This window comes from Poecile atricapillus, chromosome 24 (genome assembly GCF_030490865.1).
Source record: "Poecile atricapillus isolate bPoeAtr1 chromosome 24, bPoeAtr1.hap1, whole genome shotgun sequence".
NCBI lineage: Eukaryota > Metazoa > Chordata > Aves > Passeriformes > Paridae > Poecile > Poecile atricapillus.
The window spans coordinates 5,714,010-5,739,938 of NC_081272.1; the positions used below are offsets into that span (position 1 = coordinate 5,714,010).

A 25,929-nucleotide genomic window follows, 5' to 3' on the forward strand; every position below is an offset into this window, starting at 1 on the left:
CTGCCTGGGGAATGTCAGCTCCTCTCAGCGCTTCATTTATGACTCGTAATTCCCCCAACCTTTCCAGCAGGGAGCTGACTCAAAGAGGTGCCACTAGCCAGTGTCCCTGGCTTTCTCCCAGGTGTCACTGCCTGAGGGGGATGGTTTTGGAGAGGGGGCTGCCACTGATGTCACCTCATCGTGTCCCCTGCATAAGCCACTGATGCCAGAGGCAGGGAGGGATGGGGACACGGCTGCCCAGCGTCCTGCAGTGTTTCACCGAGGATGTTTTGCAGGAGGATCGAAGTTTGGGTTTCTCCCCAGAAGTTTCAGCCCGTTTAGGTTTGCAGCTTGTGCTCCTCGGTGGTCCCTGGGTGCACAAGGGGCATTTCCTTTGCAGGGTGATCTTGAGGGTCTTTTCCAACCTTAATTATTTCATGGTTCTCCTTGGGACTGTTAAGCTCTGCCACTGCAGAGCTGCTCTTGGAGATCAGAGAACGGTTTGGGTTGGAAAGCACCTTAAAGATCATCTCATTCCAACCCTCCTGATGAGGGCAGAGGGTGGGCAGAGAGGAAAAGCAGCATCCCATTTTGGGATTGCAGGGCTGGGCTGGGAGGGCAGGAGCGACTCCATGTGCTGATGGCACCAGGTATTGACACCCAGAGCCTTCATCTCTGGAGGCAGCAGCACAAGCCATCCTTAGCCAGGACAAGTGGTCACCCAGGCAATGCTCCAGCAGCCAGCCCACGCCTCCAGGGTGGCTTTTTTGGGCCACTCCACACCCCATCCAACAGCCAAGCCCCCGGCAGGTGGGCAAGGGGAGGTGTCTTTCTGAGAATGGGATGTGGCAGGGAAGGGACACTCTGCCACTTGCTGTGCCCCAGCCTGGCCCAGGGGTATTTTTAACCCTTCTGTGCCCCCGGAGGAATGCGTGCGGCTCCCGACAGTCGTGGGGCTGGGAGCAGCTGGGTGGGACTGGGCTGGGAGCGGGGACAGGCTGCGTGACGGTGTCTTCTCGTTGAACGCTTTCCAGACCTACTTAAAGTATCTCTGGCTTGTATTTTCAGCATCAGCAGCACAGGCAGAAATGCCTCCTCTCTGGCAGCTGTTAAGCTGCCTTAAAGGCACCATCTCCCCTCGCTGGGGAAGGGGATGATAAACGGGGGGGAGATAAGCAGGGGCTGTGCCGGGTGCCAGGGCTGTCACCCAGCCTGCCTGGGCACAGTGGCCCAAGCTGCACATCCAGGGCTGGGTGTGTTTCCAGCCTGGCACAAGAGGAGCACGAGGAGCCTCCTGGCTCCTTGGAGGTGAATTTTAGCGCTGAGGGAAGAGCCAGTGTACCCCTGGAGCTCCTCCTTCCCGGAGGGAGCGCTGCCGGTGTGCTGGTTCATCAGCAAAGCACGGGTGGGCTTTGACCTTGACGTGTCAGCAGAGGCACAGGCGCTCCCCTGATCCCGAGAACAAGAGTGAATTAAGCCAAGAGTTGCTGAGATCGACCAAATCGTAGAGAAGCTTTTTTTTTTTTTTTTTTTTTTTTTGCTTTTCCCCTCCTTCCCTTTTCTTCTCTTGACCGTGAAACAATTGGGCTGTGATCAAATGGTGCCTTTCAGGAGCTGCCGTGGGTCAGTGCTCCAAAAGCCACCCACTTGCAGATGCTTTGGTGACCCTGGCAGGGCTGAGCCCGGGGAGATGGCTGGAGGAATGTCCTCTCTCCGGAGCACTCGTTAGCTGGTGGTGATGACACTTCACAACGTTTCCAGGAGATACTAAAAATACCGGCTTTGCATAAGACCAGGGGAGCTGAGGATCCGAGGGAGGAGGAGGAGATGGGGAAGGTTTTTGTCTGCAAAGGGCTGAGCAGAGGAGGGAGAGGAGAGCCATGGAAGGGGGGATCCATGGGGATGTCACCACAGCATCCAAGCCAGGCTTGGGAAGGGAGGGACGGTGGCCACTGGGGCTGGAGCAGGCAGAGAAGGACTCAGGCTTGGATCAGTCACTGCAGCCTTTGGGGAACAATTGCCAATTCTCCTGCTGGAGGAGTGGTTTAGATGTCTCCCATCCAGAGGATTCTCAGGATGATAACACACTTAGCTCACTTCCTAAAGAGCCTCAGGACAGTTCATTATTCACCTGTTGTGCCCCTCTGCCCTGGGGAGCAGCTTCTGCAGTGCCTGGGCAGAGGGGATGCCCGGGGAGCCCAGGGTGCCTCAATTTGCAGGGAAACAGAGCAGCTGAGGACAAAAATGAACATTTCAGCAGCTTCCACCTCCTGGCCACCAGGGCCCTGGCACGTGGCTCTACCCTTCTTGTCTCCCAGTCCCATCTCAGGCTGCTGCCAGGGAGTTTTGGGGCGCTCTGTGCACGAGGATGGGGCTCCATGGGAACGCTGAGTGCCGTGGGGCTGTGCCTGAGCACTGCTGCAACACGTGGGCTCCAGCCTTCGTTCAGGAGAATTATTTATACCAACATCTATATTAGCTGCCTTGCAGCGAAAGCGCTGCGGTGCAGCTCCTGCACTCTTGGAAGAACAAAATTAATTTCATTTTTTTAATTTTTTAATTTTTTTTTTTTTCACAGCTCTCACTGCAGCTGTGCATCCAAAGTGCAGGAGGTTTCTCTGGGAGTTTGGATCTTAACCTCTTCCTAAAACTTTCCCCGTGGAGGTGCAGACCCCCACGGAGCCTGCTGAGGTTTCCTCCCACAGCCCTGTGGAGGAGAGTCCCGAATGAACAGGTTCCAAATGGCTGATTTAAAGATGTGCTGGCTCCCTGCATCCCGAGGATTTGAGGAGGGATTGAGTGGTGGCAGGGCCCTGATGTGAGGTTTGGAGTCAGCCAAAGGGATAAGGGAGCACCCAGAGCAGCACAGCGGGGTGGGAATAACCCCAGTGCTCCTGCCTGGAACAGGGGCTGGAATGGCAATCACAGAGGTTTGGGAAAAGGAATGAGTGAGAAGGAGAGCAAGAGGGAAAGAAAGAAGTCCCTCTGACCTTCTGACAAACACAGGAAAGGCTTTAAAAAACAAGAATCCTCTGCTAAAAATCCCAGCGCAGCCTAAAGCGCCGTTTCTAAGGGAGATTTTGCGTGCGCTTGATTTGGCTTTGTGCTTCTATTGCAGCGTCTGAGGGAGGGTGAAATGCGCCCTCAGTCCTTCTGTTGGGCTGGAGGCACTTGGGGTTATCCACTCTGCCTTGCTTGGACGTGGCACAGTGTCCCAGGCCAGGGGTGGCACTTGTGGAGTCAGATATGGGGGACACAGTGACCCACACGGTGTCGGACACGGGGAACGGGGCTGTCCAGAGAGGCTGTGGCTGCCCCATCCCTCCAGGCCAGGCTGGAGCAGCCTGCTCAAGTGGAAAGTGTCCAAAGGGTGGGACAAGATGAGTTTTCCTGTCCTTCCAACACAAACTATTCTGTGATTTTATGCCATGGTCAGCAAGACCTGTAAGGACAAAGTGCCAAACCAGGAGCTCTCCTCCATCCACCCGGCACTCCCAAGGCAGAAGGGCACCAAGGCGAAGTTTAAAGAAGGTTTTAGGTCAAAGAGGACCCTTGGTTGCACCCTGATCTCATTAATGACCTGTCCATCAGCGATCCTGAGCTGCCTCTGAGCTCTCCTGCTCAGCACATAACACAGGTCCCTTGATTCCAGCTGCTGAGATGCAGTAAAGGAAAACTGAAAATACATTAGATTCCAAATTGTGCTGTGCCATGTAGACAGTGGCAGCAGCGGTGGCAGGATGTGGCACAGCTGTAAACAGGGTGACATCAGCCCAGGACAGGGACAGCCATGTCCCCACACCCCAGGGCTGGTGGCCACACGAGGAAAGCTTGAAACCAGCAGGTTCAGGAGACAAATGGGGATGCCCCTACTTGGAGAAGGTCTTGGAAAAGTCTTTGGGTGGGTTTTAGCCGAGGGTGTTTTGTCTGCAGGATGTGGCCTGGGGTGGGTCCAGGTCTTGGTTGGGTAACAGGAGCTGTTCCTGGCAGGTTTGGGGACAGAGCAAAAGCCAAATGAGGGGTCTTGGTGGTCACTTAGAAACACCCAAAAGGACAAAAATCAGACAGAACGTTCATGTCCTTCCACGTCCATCCCTTGCACCGACACAAAGCCCAAGCAAAGCCCTGACCTTGCCAGCGCTGCTTGGCTCCTGTCCCCATCGCTGGGGTGGCACTTGGAGGCCTAAAGCCATGATTTGGGGAACCTGCAAGAGCCGTGGCTGGGATCTTTGGGCCAGGCACAGCAGGTTTCCAACTGGCTTTCATCCCTGGCCAGTATTGGTTTTAGAAATTGGTGGTGGGGGGAATGTGTCGGAGGAAGACTCGGCTCGCTCCTGGCACGTGACTCGGTGAGGAAATGGGAAAAGAATTTCTGGCTGTGAAACGGGGCAGCTCCACATCGAGAGAGAGAGGAGAGAGAGAGAGAGAGAGGAGAGAGAGATCGTTCCTTCTTCGCAGTGGAACAAAAAAACCTCCTCGCCCCAGCCCAGATGCCTGGGATTCCTGGCGGAGGGGCCCCGGAGCGGTAACGGTGCAGCTCCACCAGCTCCAGGCCAAGGTGGTGGCACAGCACCGCTGTCCTCTTGTTGTTTCAGCTGCTCTGGATTAATACCAGCCACCAGGAGCTGCGGTGTCCCCCGCCAAGGGGAAAAGTCCAGGCGTTGGGACGCTCTGGAGGTGTTGGCAGAGGGCTGGAGGAGGCTGCAGGGCTGAATGTCCGGCTGTCTGTCCAGGGGATGTGGAGGGGACACGCCCTGGATGGGCAAAGGGGCTGGCTGGGGGATGTTTGGAATCCCCCCACACATCCCTGCTCCCTCACTGCCGCTCTTTTCCGTGGTTTTATTTAATGGTGGAAAAAAAGGGGTTCCAAAGGTTTCCCACTGCGCAAAAATCTCCATCTGAGGAGCGCTTGGGACCATTTAATATTGTCCCCCAACCCTTCCCTTCCACAAAATGCTCATTCCCATCTCTCTGAGAGCAAAACAAAGCTTTGGGAATGTGGTGCTGGAGCTGCTCCGTGTGCAGTCGGTGCCGGGACATGGGGGTGAAGGGTCGGAGAGCTTGGGGATGTGGAAGCCGAGCTCCCACCACACCACACCAAGACCTTGGCAAAGCCTCGGTGTTTTCAGGATGGCAGTGCATCAAAAAATATTTGGGATCTCATCTTCCTTGGCTGTGGCTCGCCACGGCCAGGTGGGAAGGCTTTTGATGAAGCTGTGGCGCAGCAAAGCGCAGACCGAGGCCCGATTCTCCCGGTGCTGGTGCCTTTGGAGCGCAATGCTGCACGTTTTGCTGTATTAAACACCTTGTATTTTTATCCCGATGCCATAATTCATCCCAAAGTAGCAGGCCGGGTGGCTGGTGGGGCGGGTTGTTGCCTGGAGATGCGTGGAGGCTGTTCCCAACCCTCCTGTTTTCTCTCCCAAGTCTGTGACTTCCCTCAGCATCACTTCGCAGCGCTGATTCACACGCCCGGGCTGCCTCCCTCCCCTCTTCCAATGCTCCCCATCCCTTAAACCCAAGGGTTTTGGGGGAGGAAAAGAGGGTGGCAGGACTCAGGATGGGAGGAGCAGGGTGCTACCCTAGAGCTGGAGCTGTAAAAATCATGGATTTTAGGGAAAGAGCCTGCAGCGCTCATGGGGAGCGGTGGCAAGTTGCGGGTGGCTTTTTGGCAGAGCCATGGGGGAAGGCAGAATTGGTACTTTGGGGGTGTTCCGGGTGGGTTTCTTCGGTGATTTCCAAACTCTTTGTGCGAGGGGGGCCGTGAGGAGCAGGGAGACCCGATGTGCGCGGGGGTCCCCATCTCGCCCGCAGCTCCGGCTCGGGGAACAGCGGACAAAGGGCCGGGGGAGCGGGGCCGGTGGCGGTGGGAGCCGGAGCCGGAGCCGCCGCCGAGCCAGGGCGTTGCTGCTCTTTGTCGGGGGCTGCCGCCTCCCCCCGGAGGAGGGGCCATCCCCGGCGGGGCGGGCGGGGACCACCCCCGCTCTGCCACCGAGCATCCCCCCGCGTTCCGCAGCCGGGTCCCGCTCCGCTCCCCCCGGTTCCCGGCGCCGCTGCGGGGGTCGGTGCGGGGGGGTGCGGGAGGCACGGCGGAGCTCGGGGAGGGGGCGGCCCCGGCCCTGCCGCCCCGCCCCGCGGCGCCGCCCCCCGCCCGCCCCCGCGTCCCCCCGCCCTCCGCCGGGGCTGGAGCTCCGCGGGAGCCGGTGCTGGCGGCGGCGGCGGGGCCGGGGCGTGCGGCGGCCTGTGCGGCTCGGCCTTTTGTTCCGCCGGCGGGAAGGAGAGCGGGCGGCGGCGGCAGGGAGCAGGAGGACGAGCAGGAACAGGAGGAAGAGGAGGAGGAGGAGGAGGAGGAGGAGGAAGGCAGCGGCCATGCATCCCGCCGAGCCGGCCGGGGGCTGCCCGCGGGGGCGGCGCGGAGCCCCCCGCCCCCGGCCCGGCCGCTGAGCCGCGCACAAAAGGGGCGAAAGCGGCGGGGAAGGGGAACGGGAGGGCGGTCCCGGGGGGTGTGTGAGTGACCCCCCCACAGCCCCGGTTCTCCCCGCATCGCCGCCGGTACCGGCCCCGCCGCCCCCCGCCCCGCTATGGCCGGGCCGCCCGGTGGCGCGGAGCCGCCGCAGCCCGACACCGGCCGCCGGGAAAGTTAGTGCGAGCGGGGCCGGCAGCAGCAGCAGCAGCAGCAGGAGGAGGAGGAGGAGGAGGAGGAGGAGGAAGAAGAAGCAGCAGCAGCAGCAGCGGCAATAGCCGCCTCCAGCCGCGGCTGCTCCGCGTCCCCCCCGTCGGCTCCCGGAGGCAACTCAGGGGATTCCATCCCGCTCCGTCCCTTTGCCATTTTTGGATGCGTTTTATAGCCATTTTTTTTTTTCCTGGGGAGAAAGCGAAGAAAAAAAAAATAAAAAGAGAAGACCCAGCAACCTTCCTCCACCGCCGGACTCCGCGGCCGCGCTGCCACCACCGGCCGGATTTTGGGGGTTCTGCCACCGCCGGTGGCACCGGGCGAGGTGACGGCAGCGACAATGCCATCATGTTTTTGAGACAGGAAACCTCCGAGTTTGCCCTGAATGAAGAACTTCCTGTGTTTAAAGTTGTACGAATATCCGCTGACAAGCTCGGTTCAAATGAAAACACGAGAGTCGGGGGGAGAGGCTAATTCGGAGCAGCTGGACTTCCACGGCGCTCGGAGCTGGGCAGAAAACGCGCGGAGCCGCTCGCCGCTGCCAGCCGGGAGCGGCCGGGACAAGCGGTGCCTTTGTTAGTAAAGAAGGACGGACGGGATCATTGAAGAGCTTCAAACTCTTCCACCGTTCCTGTGGGATATTTTACCGAAGCTGTTGGATTTTGGACGATCTGCTGATGGATGGGGTTATTTAGGGGGACGGGGGGGGGATGAGATGGGTTGTTTCACCGCTCGGGATCGCTGGGCAGGCTGCTGAGCCGGCGCGGTGCTGCCGGTCCCCGTTCCCGTCCCTGTAGTGTCACTTTGGGATTTGAGGCTGCCCCCCCGGCGGGTTTGGGACCTGCTGGCTGTGTGTGATGCTTCCTGCCGTGGCGGGCCAAAGGTTGCCGTGGTGGTCCCGTCATCCCTAAGGACGAGAGTATGGGCAAACCACTGAGCCGGCCAGACTGTTTACGGCAGAACCGCACTTGCCTGGGGAAGGGCGAGGATGAGGATGGTTATATAGAGGATTGCTACGTGCCCCAGAGATCCATATACGACACGATGAGAATTAACGAGCAGATCGATCAGGGATCGAAGCTCAACCAGCTCTCCAAGAGCACCCTCGGCAAGGGGGATGGCAGCACCATATCCAGCAACGGGACTCTGGGAGCTGCCAACGTCTTCGAGTCCAGGCCGCCAGAACCCAAAAAGCTGGATGAGAGGGTCATCTTCGACCAGCTGAAGCTCAGCAGCGACGTCTCCAAGCCGGCGCCGGCTCCGCCAAAGAGGCGACCGAACCCCGAGAAGAAGGAGAACGTCAACCGGCGCTCGTGGAAGTCCTTCATGCCGCCCAACTTCACCGAGTTTGCGGAAAGGATGGGCGCTTCGCTGAGCGAGGTGTCGGAGGTGGGCGCTTCCAACCCTTCCCTGCGGGATAAGCGGGATTCCAGTGCCATGCTGGCCGAGCAGCCGGGCCAGCCCGACCCCGGCGAGCCCATGTCGGAGTCTCTCACCTTGGAGCACGTCTCCAAGTCATCCGGCACGGCAGAGGCTCTGGCGGCCAAGCAGTTCAGCGTGGATGGCTACGGCGGACCCCGGGATGAGCGCCAGGCCCTGCTGAACGCCGGGGACAGCCGTGCCAGGGACCTGGCCAGGGCCCGCCGGCTCCCCAGTGCCACCTGGCCACGAGCCAGGAAGAATTTCATCAGGGGAAACTTCAACGATGGGCACCAGGAGACCCTGGAGGCCTCCGAGTCGGACTCTACGGTGGAGAACGTCAACCTCTCTCCGTGCCTTAGTGAGGAGCTGCTGGATACGGGACTGGATATTCTCATCACCTCCAATCTCAGGGAGAAAACGGAGTCTGAGCTGAGATTTGAGGAGGACGAGCGCTGGGTGATGATGGAGGAGTGGGAGGAGGCGACGCTGTCAGAGAGAGGAAAGGCTGTTCTGGTGGCAGAGGAGAAGAGGAGCTGTTGCTTGGCAGATATTTCTGAAGAAAGGGAACAATCCACTGCTCCAGAGGATGGCTCTGCCCCCAGCCCGGGGACCTCCCGGTCCTGCACGTCCCCAGGGGGTGGTGGCAGCGCGTGCTGCAGGGAGGATGCTGCCGTGCAATGTGGGGCTGAGGACTTTGCTCCAGTTCTGGAGCGCTCAACCACCCCCACGGGCCCCGAGCTGTCCGACACGGACTCGGTGCAGATGTTCCTGGAGCTGGAGGAGCAGTGCCTGAATGAGGTCGGGGGTGATGGAGCTGTCCCCAGCTGCCTGGAGGTTCAGATGTCCCCAATGGACTCGGAGGGGCTGGACCCAGATTCGGCCAAGCTGGCGGGGTTGGTGGTCGAAGGGGGTCAGCACAGGGCCCCCCTGGATATCAGCGCCTCGGACTCGGCCGTTGTGTCGGATCTGGAGGACTTTGATGTCACCTGCAGCTCACAGGTGCTGAGCATGCTGGAGCCCTTGACAGAGCCCTTCTCAGAAAGGGACACCTTGGCTGTCACCCCAACGGACTCGGACGGAGGGGCCTCCCCCAGCCCCGTGGCCACGGCAGGGTCGGGGTCTCTCCTGGAGTGCTCCCCAGCGCTGCTGGGGGAGGTCGATCCTGACCCCCTTGTGGAGTTTGTGGCTGGTGGGATGCCATGTCCTGGCACAGGGGCACATCCAGCTGCTGGCCTGGGGGGAGATGGGTACCCCAGTGCTCCAGTGGGGTGGGGTGAAGATAACCAGGACTTGCTTCTGGAGGGGACCTGTCCTGGCCCGGTGCCCCCCTGCCAGCCCCCAGCTCCGGACACAGCGATGGAGGAGCTGGGGTCCCCCACGTGGCACAGCCAGGCTGGCACTGCGGGCAGGGATCCATTCAGGACCCATCACCTTCTGCCTGGAAGGACTGAGGTTGCCAACTGGGATGTCCCAGAACCGGTTTCTGAGGATGAAGCCACAGATTTGGGATCAGGGAGTGGAGCTGAGGGCTGGACTCATCCCGCAGAGAGTGGGGATGCTTGCTGTGGTTCTCTGCTTCCTTTCCACGCTGGCTCTGCATCAGAGCCAGGCTCCAAGGCTCTGACAACATTCCCGGTGCCTGTCGAGGACCTCCCGTGGGAAATGGTTTCCCTGGGCCGTGGCCTGTCTCTGGAAGGGGCTGCCCACGCAGAGGGGTGTCCTGTGGCTGTCACACACGGGGGGACACCAGCAGCCATCCTGCAGCCGGGAGATGTGGACTTGTTGTTTGCCCCCAGCTGGGAGCTCCCGTGTCCTGCCAGCCCAGCCGCCCCCGAAGAGCTTCCCAGCACATTGTCCATTGCAGGGCCTGCCATCCCATGGGATTTTGGGGAGCTTTCTGCTCCAGCCCACCCACTCTCACCAGGAGATGTGGCTGTCCTGGAGCCCCAGGCTCAGGGGATGCCACCAGCCAGCGGGGATCCTACCACGGATGCTGAGGAACCTCCAGGATCCACCACTGCCATTCCCTTGATGGTGGAGGAGCTTCTGGAAGCCCCACCACCCTTTGCTGACGTGCCTGTTGCCACTGTGCCACCCCCAGCACCCGCTGCCGGGGACCTCGGTGGTGACCCCGGGCCGTTGGTGGTGGCCTTGGGGGATACAGATGACTTTGCCATCGCGCTCGTGCCGCCCATCCTGGAGCACCTGCCCGCCCAAGGGGCGGCTTTGGAGGACGACCCCGTGGCCAGCGCAGCCGCAGCGGGGCTGGCAGCTTGGGAGGGTCCCCCCGGTGCCTTCTCACCCCTCCCAGAGGAGGGTCCCCCCACCCCAGAGCTGCTGGGGACGCCCTTTGCCGCAGCACCCAGGGCACAAACCCTCCCCAGGGCTGTGTTGAGGGGCTCCCTCCATCCCCGCAGCTTTGGGGGTGCCCTTTCCCCGCACCCCAGCGAGGGAGAGGGGGCATCGGGCACGGGGGGACCCCTCGGTGCCGCTCTCCTGGCAGAAGGGCCCCCTGCTCTCCCAGATGGATTCGTTCCAGATAACGAGGTATTTGTTGCTGGGGCTCCCGCAGCCGGGGCTTCGGGCGCAGAAATCGCTTTATTTTGCACTCCAGGGGTGGGTGGGAGGTGGGAGCCCACTCAGTAACGCACGATCTGGGCTTCCAAACAGCCTTGTCCTCCCTGAGATCCGCTCGAATTTGGCAGGCAAAAAAGTTTTTTGGTGGAGGGGGGGGTGGAATTGTGTGATTGTGTAAGAGAGGGAGGCAAAAGATTCTCACTGCTCGATGACCTGAAATGTTGACTTGCTTTTTTGGCTTATTAAAGTACATTTTGGTCACTCAGATGGAAATCACGGAGTTGAGAAAAAACCTTCTCTCTTGCTCCTGGCAGGGAGTTCCCATCTTTGAAGCAGAAAATGTATCAGGAAAGAGAAACCTGTAAAATGAATCAAGTGCAAGCAATTCCTGTCCCGTGCAGTCATCGCTGTCTGTAGTTTTTTTTTTTTCTGTGAGCATTCTGAGGCTCAGAAGGCGCTTGGGAAGGGGCTCAGATTCCCTCTGGTGTTTGGGGATTTTGTGGTGCTCGTGGCTCTTGCCTTGGAGACACCTCGCTGCTGGAGTTCCCACAGCCCAGTGCTGATTTCCTGCCATCTGGATTAGGAGAAATATCACTAAGGAGACATCAGAAGTTAGTCAGCACCAAAAATCCCGATTTGGTGGCAATTACTCATCCTTTGGGCTGCACCACCCCTTTGAGAGACGCATTTGGAGGGCTGGTTTCACATGGGGGGTCCATGTGAGCACGGGCTGGGACACCCAGAGAGGACCTGGGTGAGGAAAAAACCATTGGGTTCTCTCCTTAATTGTCTATTGCTTGAAATTCAGCGGGGGGAATCCTTGTTTTAGGTTCAGCACCTCTGATTGTGAACCCCACAAACCTTGCCCTTGCTCTGAGCATTGCTTGAGATGCTTCCTGCAATTCCACATCCAGCAGCAGTGGGGTTAAGGGAGATGAGGGAAGCAGAAAGCGAGGGGATGCTTTGGGAAGCTTTTTTTGGGGGTGAGGAGGAGGAGGAGGAGGTGTGGTGGAGCAGATGTCCTTCTGCTCTCCCAAAATGTCTGTCCAGCTCTTCCCCAGGGCAGGACACCTCTCTCCACGGCAAAGGGGAGTCGTTAAATATTTGTTCCCAAGCTGAGTCACAGCGAGGTTAATGAACTAAATCGCTGGAATCTTTTTATGAACAAAGGAAAAACAAGTGTGTTGGACACACTCACCCTCAGCCTTTGCTGGGGTTATTTTTGTCAGGCTCCTCAGGGCTTTCAGGCTGGCTGATACCTATGTAGCAGGTACCCCAGGCTGGATCATCCAGGCTTTTCCACAGGGCTCCCCTCCCTGCTTGACTCCTTTGGAGTTTGTTTTGCAGTTCAGGGAGAGCTTCAGAGCAGCCTGGCATGCCAGGCTTATCAGCCTGATCCTTTTGTGGGTTTGGCTCTTCCACCCAGCAGCTCCATATATAAACAGTAAGAGGAGAACAGCCCGGGAATCGGTGATTCCAAGTCCCCATTTATTTCTTCTGAGCGTGGCAGAATTCTCCATCAGCAAACAGCTCTGGACAGTGTCTGCCAGCTCACCCTTCGCTCATGTCCTGGAGGGACCTCCCTGCCCTCCCCTTGCTGAGCTCTGCTGGGAAGAAGTGACTTTATTTTTTCCTTTAGAAATGAGGCAGGGAAAGTCAGAGCAGCGCCTCTTGTTGGGGCTGGGAGCTGTGCCTGTGCGTTTGGGGGGATTTTGGGGTTTTTCTGGGGTTTTGTTTTGTGCTTCTCTGGCCTCAGAGAGCCGTGTCCTCCACGAGCCGCTGCTCTGCTGGGGGAGATCTTGCATCCAAGTGGGAATTTTTTCAGTGTGGGCAACGTCCGTGCATTCTTGGGCACAGGGAGCAGGTGGCTGGCTGCCATCCCCTCTGCTTCCCAACGGGAAAACATCGTGACAGGGCCAACAGCTCCTCTCCCACCCAGCCTCTGCATGGGGAGCAGGGAGAGCCAGGAATCTGCTCCCTAATTTTGGGCTGTTTGCTGTGGGGACAGGCAGGGTTTGTCCCTTGGGATTGGTGCAGGGACAGTGCACGGGCAGCGCGTGGTTCCAGCAGATCCCCAGCTCTGATAAAGAGCATTTATCTCCTCCGGAGAAACAGGATTCTCCCTGCTGCCTCTCCTGACAATGGGGAGCTTCATTCGCTCTCCTCCCCCTTCCCTATCAAATCTTTTTTGGTTTAGAAAGCTTTTCCCCACAGGATTCCCAGGCAGGACCGTGCCAAATCCGTGGTAAACGACTCGCACATTAATTGCCTATTGCCTTTGTCTTTCGAAATCCAGCGAGCTTCTCGCTGCCTGTAATTTCGTGGTTAACAAAACTCATATGATGTCAGGTCTCCGTTCTCAATAGCTTCACTGTGAGAATTGCTTGGGTTTTTTTCCCCAGGAGCATTATTTCCCAATCTGATGGCGAGTCGGAGCCGGTGCTCTCATTTATTCTTCGGTTTTCTCTTTTTACCTCACTCCAGTGCTTGGAAAAATGAGATTTACCCATTTAAAACCAGAGGAGGGTGTGGATAGACCCTCCACAGCAGCAGATTCCTGTGACATCTGTGTCACTGGGTCAAGGCGAGGGAGGGGTTTAGACAAACTTGCACAATTCCAATAAAATCAGTGCAAGTGGCTACCGCATCTTCCCTAGAGGGGAAACCCTGTTGTATCCATGGAAAGACTTGAGCAGCTGGAAGAGCAGCCCACAGCTTTTAAATCACCTTTTCTCTCCCACCTTTTCCACCCACAGCAATTCCAGAAGGAGCAAGTGGATCCCCTCCAGCTAAAGCTGCAGCAGGTCAATGGAGTTGGTCAGGGACTCATCCAAAGCGCCGGGAAAAACTGTGACGTCCAAGGGCTGGAGCACGACATGGAAGAAATCAACACCCGCTGGAACACCCTCAACAAGAAGGTGGGAGCGTGGGGAGGGGCTGTCCCTGCTTTCCCTCAGAAGTATAAAAACCTTATTTATCTTAAATTTTTGGAAAAAGCGTAAAGATCTTTCATCTGTTGCAAATAATTCCTGGGCGGTCCTTTTTGGACAAGTCGTTCACGAAGCTGATTCCATCGATTATCATGTGTTGATTCCATCAATTATCAATTATCATGTGTTGTTCTAACAGTACTCAAGCAAAGCTGAGGGAGAGTTCTTTGGTTCTGGTCAAAGGTTCAGAAGCAGGACAGATTAAAAATCCATTTCAATTAATAATTTGGAGGAAAGTTTGTGTTAGGGGCTCTGGGGGAAGGAGGGGATCACGGGCAGCAAGCTGAGGCTCCTGACACTGCAGTGGGGTTGTTTTTTGGGGTGCAGGTGGCCCAGCGAGTGGCCCAGCTGCAGGAGGCTCTGTTGCACTGCGGGAAGTTCCAGGATGCCCTGGAGCCGCTGCTGAGCTGGCTGGCAGACACCGAGGAGCTCATCTCCAACCAGAAACCTCCCTCCGCCGAGTACAAGGTGGTGAAAGCCCAGATCCAGGAGCAGAAGGTGAGCGAGCACTGGGTGGCTCCATGGGAGGGGACCTCAGAACAACCAGACAATATTTTGAGGGTCCAGCTGGGATGTCTGTGCTGCTTTCCTGGTGGATCTCAGTTCCTCACATCCCAGTGGAATGAACAGTTTGCCCACACTCAATGATTTCCATCACCAAAATCACTAGAATAGAATAGAATAGAATAGAATAGGAAATAGGATAGAATAGGATAGAATGGAATAGAATGGAATGGAATGGAATGGAATAGAATAGAATAGAATAGAATAGAATAGAATAGAATAGAATAGAATAGAATAGAATAGAATAGAATAGAATAGAATAGAATAGAATAGAATAGAATAGAATAGAATAGGAAATAGGATAGAATGGAATGGAATGGAATAGAATAGAATAGAATAGAATAGAATAGAATAGAATAGAATAGAATAGAATAGAATAGAATAGAATAGGAAATAGGATAGAATAGGATAGAATGGAATAGAATAGAATAGAATAGAATAGAATAGAATAGAATAGAATAGAATAGAATAGAATAGAATAGAATAGAATAGAATAGAATAGAATAGAATAGAATAGAATAGAATAGAATAGAATAGAATAGAATAGAATAGAATAGAATAGAATAGAATAGAATAGAATAGAATAGAATAGAATAGAATAGAATAGAATAGAATAGAATAGAATAGAATAGAATAGAATAGAAGTCTGTGCTGCTTTCCTGGTGGATCTCAGTTCCTCACATCCCAGTGGAATGAACAGTTTGCCCACTCTCAACCATCTCCATCGCCGAAATCACCGCGTCCCTTCCTTGTCCCTCTTGAATCAGCCACTGGTTTTGCTGATGTTTTCCCCAGCCCTGAGTTCTGCTCTGTGCTGGTGATTCTGCTGTGTCAGGAGCGAGCTGCTGGTGCTGCAGGGCCTGGTTTGGGTGTCTGGACAAAGGGAATGTTCCAAAGTGTGAGCAGCAGGCCCGAGGTGTGCCGCTGTTTGCTGAGATAACAGCCCGGGGTCGGCGCCTGCCCCTGGAGTGGGAGGAGGGGAGGTTGAGTGGGGTCGTGGGGAAATATTTTAGAAATGAATTCTCACCCAGGCTTGGTCTGATGTGTGGAGGTTGGAAGAGGAAATGTGCTTCGAGTGGAAGTTAAAAAACTTGATAAGCTGGAGGGGGTTGGTGGGGAAGGCTCAGAAAACTCTTCTGGCACAGAAGTGGTTTTGATCTTGAGTAGTGTTAAAAGAGGGAAGGGAGCAGGGAAAAGGAAAGGAAAGGGGAAAGAAAAGGGAAAGGAAAGGGGAAAAGGAGAATGAAATGGGAATGGGAATGGGATAGGATGGAATGGGAATGGAATGGGAATGGAATGGGATGGAATGGGAATGGAATGGGAATGGAATGGGAATGGGAATGGGAATAGAATAGAATAGAATAGAATAGAATAGAATAGAATAGAATAGAATAGAATAGAATAGAATAGAATAGAATAGAATAGAATAGAATAGAATTAGAGTAGAATTAGAATAGATAAAATGAAAGTTCAGTTGGATGTGACCTACAGTGATCACCCTGTCCAGCTGCCTAATCACTTCAGGGCTGCCCAAATCAAAGCCTGTGATTATTATAATGTAATATAATACAACTCCATATTTTTTTGAACTGGTTTTGAAGGCAGAGCCATCATCCTGGGCTGGGCTGGTCTCAGCCCAGTGCTGGCAGTAGCTCTGAGCCACAATTAGAGCATCTGACCCCTCCAAGGGCTGGATTTGGTTCTGCCACCCCAATCTGGTAACTTCCCCCTTCCTTTGCCTCCCCAAAGCTGCTCCAGCGCCTCCTGGACGATCGCAAAGCCACGGTGGAGATGATCCAGGCGGAGGGAGACAGGATCGCGCAGTCGGCTGAGCCCGCGGACCGGGACAAGATCGTGGGGCAGCTGGAGAGCCTGGCACGGCGCTGGGAAGGGCTGCTGGGCAGGGCAGCTGCCAGGTGAGAGGCACTGGGAGCACTGGGAGCACTGGGAGCACTGGGCAGGGCAGCTGCCAGGTGAGAGGCACTGGGAGCACTGGGAGCACTGGGAAAGGCAGCTGCCAGGTGAGAGGCACTGGGGGCACTGGGAGCACTGGGAGCACTGGGAAGGGCAGCTGCCAGGTGAGAGGCACTGGGAGCACTGGGAGCACTGGGAGCACTGGGAGCACTGGGAAGGGCAGCTGCCAGGTGAGAGGCACTGGGAGCACTGGGAGCACTGGGAGCACTGGGAAGGGCAGCTGCCAGGTGAGAGGCACTGGGAGCACTGGGAGCACTGGGAGCACTGGGCAGGGCAGCTGCCAGGTGAGAGGCACTGGGATCAGCCCATCCCACGAGTCGCGGTGCTCCGGAGCCGGGGGTGACAGCATTCGGGAAGCTGGCGGAGATTTCGGTGCAGATACATCCTGGAAACGTGGAAACAGCTGGAAAACATGAGGAATCAAAGGCTGGCTGGGAGCTGATGCTGATAGCAGTGGTTTACAATGGCAGGGAAGAGCTGAGATTAAATAATTTCCCTGCAGGGGAGGGATGTTATTTTTATTCCTGTAAGGTTTAACGTTTAGCAGCATCCTGTTGACACCTTTATGCTGCCAGAATCTTGTTTATGAGTTATTTATTTCTACCTAAGCTGATATTTGAGGTTATGAGGTCACTTCTGAGGGCCAGAGTGGACCCTTGCCCATGTTTTTAACCATTGCCAACAAGCTGGACTGTCCATCCAGGATTGTCTTCAGCCAGAAGCTCTGAAAGACCAAGAGCTGGGGGATCTCCAAGTCAGTGATAGGGATGGAACAAAAGGGAGAAGGAACTAAATGATCTTTAAGGTCCTTTCCATCTCCATCTCTTTCATGAAAATGGGGGAGCCCTTCTGCCACCTTTCCAGGGTGATAAACTGGATCCTGAGGGCACAGCTGCAGGAAAAGCTGATTTTGCAGTTCCTCCACATTGATTTTTGTCTTTGCCATTGTAGCTTGGCTGACAATGGTGTCTCACCTTGCTCTGAACAGAGCTGCTGTGGTTCCTTCTTCCAGATACCTGAAGCTGCTTCCTGGGAGCTGCTCCTGAGTGTTTTCACTGACTCAAAGAATCACAGACTGGTTTTGGTTGGAGGGGACCTTAAAAACCCATCTTGTTCCAACCCCCACCTTCCAGCAGCTCAGGGTCCCACCCAGCCTGGCCTGGAACAAGCATTTCCTTCTGATTCCACGATTCTTTTTACAGGCAGAAGCAGCTGGAGGATATCTTGGTGCTGGCAAAGCAGTTCCACGAAACCACGGAGCCCGTGTCCGACTGGCTGTCGGTGACAGAGAAGAAATTGGCCAACTCTGAGCCCATTGGCACCCAGACTGCCAAAATCCAGCAGCAGATCAGCCGCCACAAGGTAGGAGCTGTGCAGGAACAGGATGGAGGTGGTTGGAGTCAGGTCCCATTCCAGTGGTTGTTTCCACCACAACCAGAGGAGTTTTTGGCACAAACAAGGACTGGAGGAGTTATCCAGGCTGTTTAATGTACAGAGGAGGCTGCAAGCCCTGACCCACCAGCGTGGGTAAACATTGAACTGAAAACATTAAACTGAAAACATTAAACTGAAAACATTAAACTGAAAACATTAAACTGAAAACATTAAACTGATGTCCTTACACATCCCAGCAGATTTGGATAGAAAAAAACCCATTCCCATCCATGTGTTCCTTTTTAATTTCAGTTTGCCCCTTGATGGGCGGCCTTTGTGTCTCCTCCATTTTTTCAGTTGCGTTCCCCCTTTTTTTACGTTGCGTTCTTTTATTTTCCTCATTCTCCACTCATCATTTCCCCCCCTTTTCTGTTGTCCATTCTACCCTCCACCATCCAGGCTCTCGAGGAGGAGATAGAGAGCCACGCTGCCGACGTGTCTGGGGCGCTGGGGGTCGGGCAGTCGCTGTCCTCCCTGAGCTGTGCCGCCGAGCAGAGGCTGCTGGCAGAGAAATTAGAGGCTCTGCAGAGCCGCTACGGCGAGGTCCGCGAGCGGTGCGGCCGCAAGGCAGCACTGCTGGACCAGGCTCTGGCCAACGCCAGGATTTTTGGGGAGGAGGAGGTGGAAGTGCTCAACTGGCTGGCTGAGGTGGAGGACAAGCTGGGCTCAGTGTCCATAAAGGATTACAAACGGGACGTCCTGCAGAAGCAGCATGCCGACCAGCTGGTATTTTCTGTTTGTTTTGTTGGTTTTTTTTCCCCTCTCTCTTCCATGTTGGTGTTGTTTGTTTTTGTGTTGCATTTTGTCTGGTTTTGTTTAAGTTTCTGGGCCTGGCTTGAATTTTACGAAGCTCATTCTGCTGCTGGGTCTCTCCAAGGATTGGAGAGGAGTGTAAAGAGATTTTATGTGTTACAAACAACAATTGTTGCCCCCTCCCCCCACAAAAATGGGTTTCTTGAGGCGGGGGAACTTCAAATGGTTTGTTTGATTTGTGAACAGTGTCTGAGCCAGCTTGGCCACCCTGTGCCTTCAGAAAGCTGGATGCTGTTTCCAAAACTGAGAGCTGGAAAAGCCTGGTGGGTTTTTGGAGCTGGGCTGGCCACCGAGGAAGTCTCTGCTTCCGCTCCCTGCAGAAGCAGGCTCTTTTTCAAGAGTGAGGTTCTAATACAAGAACAAGTCCTTGGGAGACACAGATCCAATGGGCTGGGTTGGGTTTGCTCTGAGATTTAGGCCTTTGAGTCCCAAAAATCCCAATAATTGCCATAGCAGGATGAGTGGACAGTTTTCAGATGGGTTGTCCACCCTGCCTGTGCTCGGTAGGGAGGTTCATGCCCTCCGTAGCATCTCTGGCTGGTAGGACACAGGGACCTGTCTGCAGCAGGATAACCCAAATTTGCCTTTTTCCTCAGGCTCTGAACGAGGAAATTGTGAACAGGAAGAAGAATGTGGACCAAGCCATTAGAAACGGACAAGCTCTCCTGAAGCAAACCACAGGTAACTCAGCAAGATCTTGGCACGCTCTGGGAAATGTGGGGGGTCTGGGAATCCATCCTCCACGTGCTTTTCCTTGGGAAGTCCATGCTCTGTTGGGTGGAGGCTTTTCTCCCTCAGGTCTTCATTTCCTTTTGGAAACTCCCAGAGTAGCTGGTTTGCATCCAGGCTTGGATGCTAAGCCACAAACTCAGGATTTGTTCGGTCCCAAAATCCCAGCCTCACAGCTTGGGGAGCGGGTGATTCCCACTGCTGCTGTGGGGATGCTCCATGCTGAGGGAGGCTTTTCTCACTGCAGCCAGCTGCTAAATCACATGGAAAAGAGGTTAAAAATACCCCCAGCCCTCTCCTAACACTGCTTTCCCAGACTGAGCAGTTGTGGCTGTTGCCACGTGGGTGTGAGTTTATGTTTATGAGTGGGAAGAGGGGTCGGGGCGCTGCGTTTCCTTCAGATGTGGTGAGCTCGGAGCAGATGTACAGCCCTGTGTCCTTGTGGGAGCTGTGGAGCAGGAAGAGTGATTACAAAGGATTTGGCAGGCAGCTCTGGGTCTTTTTTCTTGGAGCTGTGACACGTTGCTGAGAGCGGAGTTGGGGTGGTTTGGGGGCTTGTGGCAAAGCTGGGCTTTGTAGCTCACTTCCATCCCACCCCATCCCATCCCATCCCATCCCATCCCACCCCATCCCATCCCAGTTCCCATCCCATCTCATCTCAGTTCCCATCTCAGTTCCCATCCCAGTTCCCATCCCAGTTCCCATCCCAGTTCCCATCCCATCCCATCCCATCTCATCTCAGTTCCCATCCCAGTTCCCATCCCAGTTCCCATCCCAGTTCCCATCCCAGTTCCCATCCCATCCCAGTTCCCATCCCAGTTCCCATCCCATCCCATCCCATTCCATCCCATCCCATCTCATCGTGGTGGATGTTACACTGGTGAAAAACAGTAACGCTAAGTAAAAACAGGTTGAAGTTGCATTAATACAAAGAAAAGTGGAATTCATTGTTTAAAAGGAGGGGGGGACACAGAAAGTGCCTCCTGAAGCCTCCTGGAGTGGCTTCTTCAGCCCCCAGAGCCCATTTTCCCCTGGCTGCTGTCCTGCAGGGGAGGAGGTGCTGCTGATCCAGGAGAAGCTGGACGGGATCAAGAGCCGCTACTCCGACATCACCGCCGCCAGCTCCAAGGCCCTGCGCACGCTGGAGCAGGCCCGGCAGCTGGCCACCAAATTCCAGTCCACCCACGAGGAGCTCACTGGCTGGATGAGCAAGGTGGAGGACGAGCTGGCTTCCAGCGGGACACAATCCCCCGCTGGAGAGCAGATCCCCCAATTCCAGCAGCGGCAAAAGGTGGGAGAGCAGCGGCCCCGGGGTGGGGGTGTGCGGTTTGTTCTCTGCTTTGGGAGGACACACATCCATGGGGGGCCTTCCACAGGAGCTGAAGAAGGAGGTGATGGAGCACAGGCTGGTCCTGGACACGGTGAACGAGGTGAGCCGGGCTCTGCTGGAGCTGGTTCCCTGGAGAGCCCGGGAGGGGCTGGACAAGCTCGTGTCGGACACCAACGAGCGCTACAAGCTGGTCAGTGACACCATCAAGCAGAGGGTGGAAGAAATCGATGCTGCCATTCAGAGGTCTCAGCAGGTAGGTGAATAAGCCCTGCAGGGTTTTCTTGGGAGAGCAGGCACACACAGGACCACGGCAGAGGGAGGGATGGCAAGCACAGCCAGCCAGGAAGGGCAGATCCCATCGGGAATGCTGAGAAATGGAGGCCAGCAGCAGCATGTGCTGGGATGGTGGCTGAGCCATCCTGCTGGGTGGTTTTGGGGTGGGATAACTCTGGAGCAGCACTGTGTTATCCTGCCTGTGAGCTTCTGCCTGCAGGGGTGATGGGGATGGGGTAAAACTGGTGACAAACACCGTGCCCTGCAGGGATTTGTTCCAGGCCAACAGTCCTCCCTAAAAAACCTTGTCCTGCATGGACTGGGGGCTGTGGAGTGCTGGGAATACCTGACCTGGCTCCATGGAGTCAGTTCCCCATGGAGGAGCAAAGGAGATGCTCCTATTTCCAGGGATGTCCCTGCAGGCAGGGAGGGTGGAGGGAGAGGTGGCTGCCCCAAACCAGCTGCAGGAGCCACGAGGGCTCAGAGTGGAGTCAGAAAGCTGAGCCCTGCTCCTGCTGGATCCCTCTGTGATCCCCACTGTGCCCAGCTCTCCCTGGGCTCCATCCCAGCACTGAGCACTGCCCCTCTCTCCCCAGTACGAGCAGGCAGCTGATGCAGAGCTGGCCTGGGTGGCCGAGACCAAGAGGAAGCTGATGGCTCTGGGTCCCATCCGCCTGGAGCAGGACCAGACAACGGCTCAGCTGCAGGTGCAGAAGGTCTGTGAACATCCATGATGGGCAGCAGGGAGGGATGGTCCACTTTGGGTCGTGGGATGCGATTTTGGGCGAGCAGCTTCACCCAGTGCTGAGCCCAGAGCAGCAGGAGAGATGCAATACTTGTCCTTGAGATGTGAAAGGAAAAAAAATAACAAAACAAAAGGAAAAAAATTGCTCTAAATCATCCAAGTTTTGGGCTTCCCAAGGAAAAAACTTCCTGTGTGTTTACAGGAGCCATTTAGGGCTTGCTGGGTGCTTTGCTTTGGTCTCCCTTGGGAGAACTGCTCCTTTCCATGCCCTGCCAGGGTCTCACCAGCCCTGGCAGCAGGAAGGCTTTAGAGAAATGTATATATTGATTAATGAGGGTGGTTTCCATTTGCTTTTTTTGCTCATTGTTCCCTGCAGCGAGGGACTCCACAGTTCCCTCCCGGCAGCCAGACGTGGAACAAAGAGGTGCTGGAAGGGTTGGGTTGGTTTTTTTTTTTCTATATATCTTTGAGATGAGCTCATGCCTGAAAGAACGTGCACTTTAAATAAACAGCCCTTTTCTTCCCTTTGCCTGGGCAATCAGAGCAGCACTCAGGCTTATTGGATTTCAAATTAAAGAAAGAAAAAGGAAAATAAGACAGTGTTATAAGAGAGGGGGGACTGAACCATCGAGCATTAAGTTAAATTGAGCTCAGCTTCCCGCTGTTAATCTCATGGACCTTGGGAATGGCGAAGTTATTGGTGGATGCAGCTCTGGGGAGCATCATTCTGTGGGATAACATCCACTAACAAATGGATGATGGAGCTTTTCCTCCAGTGAGGACCTTGGGTATAGATTATACCTCATTTTAAGAGCTGTTTCCAGGTCTTTGAAAGAGAGAGGTTGTTGCAGATGAGGAAAACAGGCAGGAATCTGCATTCCCAGCCAGATCCTCAGTTTGCCACAGGACACTTGCGCTGAGTTTTGTGGGGAGAGGTTGGGCTCAGCTCTGAGCTCTCCCCTTTCTCCTTCTGCAGGCGTTTTCCATCGACATCATCCGGCACAAGGACTCCATGGACGAGCTGTTCAGCCAGCGCAACGAGATCTTCGGGACCTGTGGTGAGGAACAAAAAGCTGTTCTCCAGGTGAGCCCCCTCTGCTATTTACTGCAACAGGAGGGGACAGAGAGGGCAGAGAGGCGAATCCTCAGCCCTTGCACGGGCTAAAGGAGTTTAAAATTACCCCATCTTCAGTAATTCCCGCCAGTGTTAGCAGAAATCTCTTTACATTTATGACTCTCCTTTATTGCCTGATTTTATTGCGAGGTTTGGGGATGGGGAGGGGGGAGATTCCCGAGGCTGCTTTAATTGGAATTACACCGTGGAAGGCCAGCAAAGGCACCTCCTTCTTTTCCAGCTCTCAGCATGGAGCTGGCCCTTTTCCTGGGCCTTTTTGCATCCCTCCCCATAACTCTCCTCCCTCTTTTATTTAAGGAGAAAACCGAGTCCCTGGTGCAGCAGTACGAGGCCGTGAGCCAGCTCAACTCGGAGCGCTACGCCCGCTTGGAGCGTGCCCAGGTCCTGGTCAACCAGTTCTGGGAGACCTACGAGGAGCTGAACCCATGGATTGAGGAGACCCAAGCCCTCATCTCCCAGCTGCCACCCCCAGCCCTCGACCACGAGCAGCTCAAGCAGCAGCAGGATGACATGAGGGTAAGAGGATGCAGGGTTTGCACCTCCTGTCCGTCAGCCCTGCCCTCAGCAGGTGACAGGGGCAAGAGCAACTTTTTTCTTCTGAGTTTTCCTTTTTTTTTCCTCCCTTTTCTGTTATTTTTGGGGATATTTTTGGTTATTTTTGCTGGTGCAGCGCGAGAGCGCCACGTGAAAATCCCTCGTTACGTTGGAGCGCTCCTCACCAGAATTCAGCTCGCTCCCAAGGAAACCTGGCTGCTTTTGGATCTCCTTCAAAAAAAAAAAACACTTTGTGCTTTTAGGGTAGAGACTGCAAAGCAGAAAATTCCTGGTGGGGTCCCCTGTGGAGCTGTGGGGAGGGTCAGAGGCTGGGGAAGGACCTGTGCCATAGCCATGTTGGGAAGAGCCATGTGCTTGGGGCATGAAATCCAGGCTGTGAGTTCCTCCCAGATACCATCACTGCTCCTGGAGTGCTGCTTGGAATAAATAGGCAGTGGCTTGCAGCAGATTTCTAAACAAATGTGGTTTTTTATTTCTCCCCCCCCTCTATTCCCTAGCAACTGAGAGAGTCCATCGCTGAGCACAAACCTCACATCGACAAGCTGCTGAAAATCGGGCCCCAGCTCAAGGACCTCAACCCCGAGGAAGGGGAGATGGTGCAGGAAAAATACTCCAGGGCTGAGGCTTTGTATGCCAAGATCAAGGAGGAGGTTTGCCAGCGGGCCCTGGCGCTCGACGAGGCCTTCTCACAATCCACCCAGGTACGGGGGGCCAGGGAGGTGAATCTTCCTCTCACAGCCCCCCAGGAGAGCCACCTGCTTTGGAATGTGGTTTTATTCCCCCTGTAAAACCCCTCTGGAAGGCATAACGTGGTCAGGCACCTCCAGGGTGGTTTCCTGCTGCCTGTGGGAGCAGAGGAGAAGGTGTTTGAGGCTCCACGCTGTAAATGGGGTTGTAAATTTTTACGGCCTCAGTAATGGTGCTGGTTCAAAGGGGATGCTCTGGCGTCCTCCCAGGGTTGGAAGGGCCTCTTGAAAGAGCTCGAAGAGATAATTTTCAGTTCTGATAAGCTGTGAGTGCAGTGAGGGGTGCTTTGTTGGATGTCTCTGGGATTTGGGCATCTCCTGAGGAGGTGGGTGAGTGCAAGAGGAGAAATAAGAAAGGAAGGGCAGAGACTGGAGGTGCTAAAGTCCAGAAAGGGGGTGAAGTTCCTGCTCCCGAGGGTTGATGACCCCCAGTTATTGTTTCATTTCACCCCGTGTTCCCGTAGCGCAGTTGGTTTTTGTCACGTCCTGGGTGTTTATTTTCTTAATTCCTGTATTGTGTAGTCACTTCTCTTGGTTTGCACTTGTATTAACTCCGAGTTTTTCCCCCCCACATTCCCCTCCCCTCTCATCTCTCACTCCCATTGTGGAATGTGTTTGTCTGTGTGTGTTGCTGCCTGTGCCCGTCCTCCCCACATGGTCCCATTTCATTCTTGTGTTGACTGCGCCCCACCATTGCAGATTTCGGAGGTAAGCGAGTCCCCCCACCACAGATCCTCATTTACCCTCCCTGGCCTGATTCTCTCTGACACCCAGACTTCCATTTCTGCTCCGTGCACAGCTCAGCAGAACATGCTTCAAAATTAACGCCGGGGCGGGGGAATTACATTTTTTTGGGATGGCTTTGGTTGCGTTGCCGCCTGGTCTCAGCTTCCGCTGGGAATGCTTCCTGCAGGGCAGAGGTTTTGCTTTTGGAAAGGTTTCACCCTGCTCCAGCTGGATGTGCTGGCTTGCTCCTGCTTGTTGGCTGAGCCAGCCTGTCCTGATCAACTTTGCACCGAGAGCCCCTCTCTGCTGGGAGAGCCTGGGATTTGGTGGGAACCTGCACCAGTGTGTTCCCAGTAGGAACTGGGAGAGGGACAAGAGCAGCCCCAGTGCTGTCCTTCCCACCAGCAGAGACAGTTTGGGATCTTCAAGGCCAAAGTTGACTTCTGTTTAAAAAAGAAAAACCAATAAACCCTGCTAGCCCCGCTGCCTCCCTCACTCCTGGCTTTGTGGTTCCGCTTTTGAGCTCCGTGGCAGCTCCTCCCCACCCGCATGCAGCTCCCGCTGATCCTGAAAACTGGGATGGGTTTCCACTGGCCTTCCACCACGTGGAGATTCCCATCAGCACCAAACACGGGCGCTTTTCCAGCTGCATTTTTTGCCTGGCTGTTCCCTCAACCAGCGCCGAGGTTTTGTGCCCAGCCACCAAAACCGAGACAGCGGCATAAATAAAAAAAAGTGGATTTTCAGGGTGCTGAATCCGAGGTGCTGCCGTGTTTGGGTGGCAGGTGCTGGTGGTGGCTCTGTGGGTGTCCGTGGGTGCTCTGTGGGCTCGGCAGGTGTGAGCAGGAGGCTGCAGAGGTGTCACTGCTGCTGCAGAGGTGTCGCTGCTGCTGTCGCAGGCGTCGTCTGTCCCCTCTCAGGGCCGTGGCTCGCGCTGGCGGCTCCGCGGTGTCGCTTTGTCCCATCCCTCCTGCCCTAATGGCTTTGCTCCTCTCCAGTTCCACGACAAGATCGAGCCCATGCTGGAGACCCTGGAGAGCCTCTCCTCCCGCCTGCGGCTGCCGCCCCTCATCCCCGCCGAGGTCGACAAGATCCGGGAGTGCATCAGCGAGAACAAGAACTCCACGGTGGAGCTGGAGAAGCTGCAGCCCTCCTTCGAGGCCCTGAAACGCCGGGGGGAAGAGCTCATCGGCCGCTCCCAGGGAGCAGACAAGGACCTGGCAGCCAAAGGTATCTCCGGGGGGATTTAAGTGTCCAACTTCTC

General features: G+C 55.4%; 1 protein-coding gene across 13 annotated transcripts in view; it reads left to right on the top strand.

The window, feature by feature from the left end:
- The window catches only part of MACF1 (microtubule actin crosslinking factor 1), a 146,191-nt gene that overhangs the window by 93,410 nt on the left and 26,852 nt on the right, over positions 1-25,929 (top strand). For 12 of the 13 annotated variants that reach the window (XM_058856355.1, XM_058856362.1, XM_058856356.1 and 9 more), the window contains 13 exons: positions 13,408-13,569; positions 13,969-14,139; positions 15,955-16,121; positions 17,382-17,541; positions 18,013-18,339; positions 19,023-19,107; positions 20,205-20,446; positions 20,532-20,738; positions 21,355-21,474; positions 22,480-22,587; positions 22,936-23,154; positions 23,691-23,894; positions 25,664-25,895. In XM_058856355.1, the coding sequence (XP_058712338.1) occupies positions 13,408-13,569; positions 13,969-14,139; positions 15,955-16,121; positions 17,382-17,541; positions 18,013-18,339; positions 19,023-19,107; positions 20,205-20,446; positions 20,532-20,738; positions 21,355-21,474; positions 22,480-22,587; positions 22,936-23,154; positions 23,691-23,894; positions 25,664-25,895 (2,404 nt within the window). Of the gene's footprint in view, positions 1-13,407; positions 13,570-13,968; positions 14,140-15,954; positions 16,122-17,381; positions 17,542-18,012; positions 18,340-19,022; positions 19,108-20,204; positions 20,447-20,531; positions 20,739-21,354; positions 21,475-22,479; positions 22,588-22,935; positions 23,155-23,690; positions 23,895-24,638; positions 24,648-25,663; positions 25,896-25,929 lie in introns of all 13 variants that reach the window. The other variant, XM_058856364.1, reaches the window with a different exon arrangement.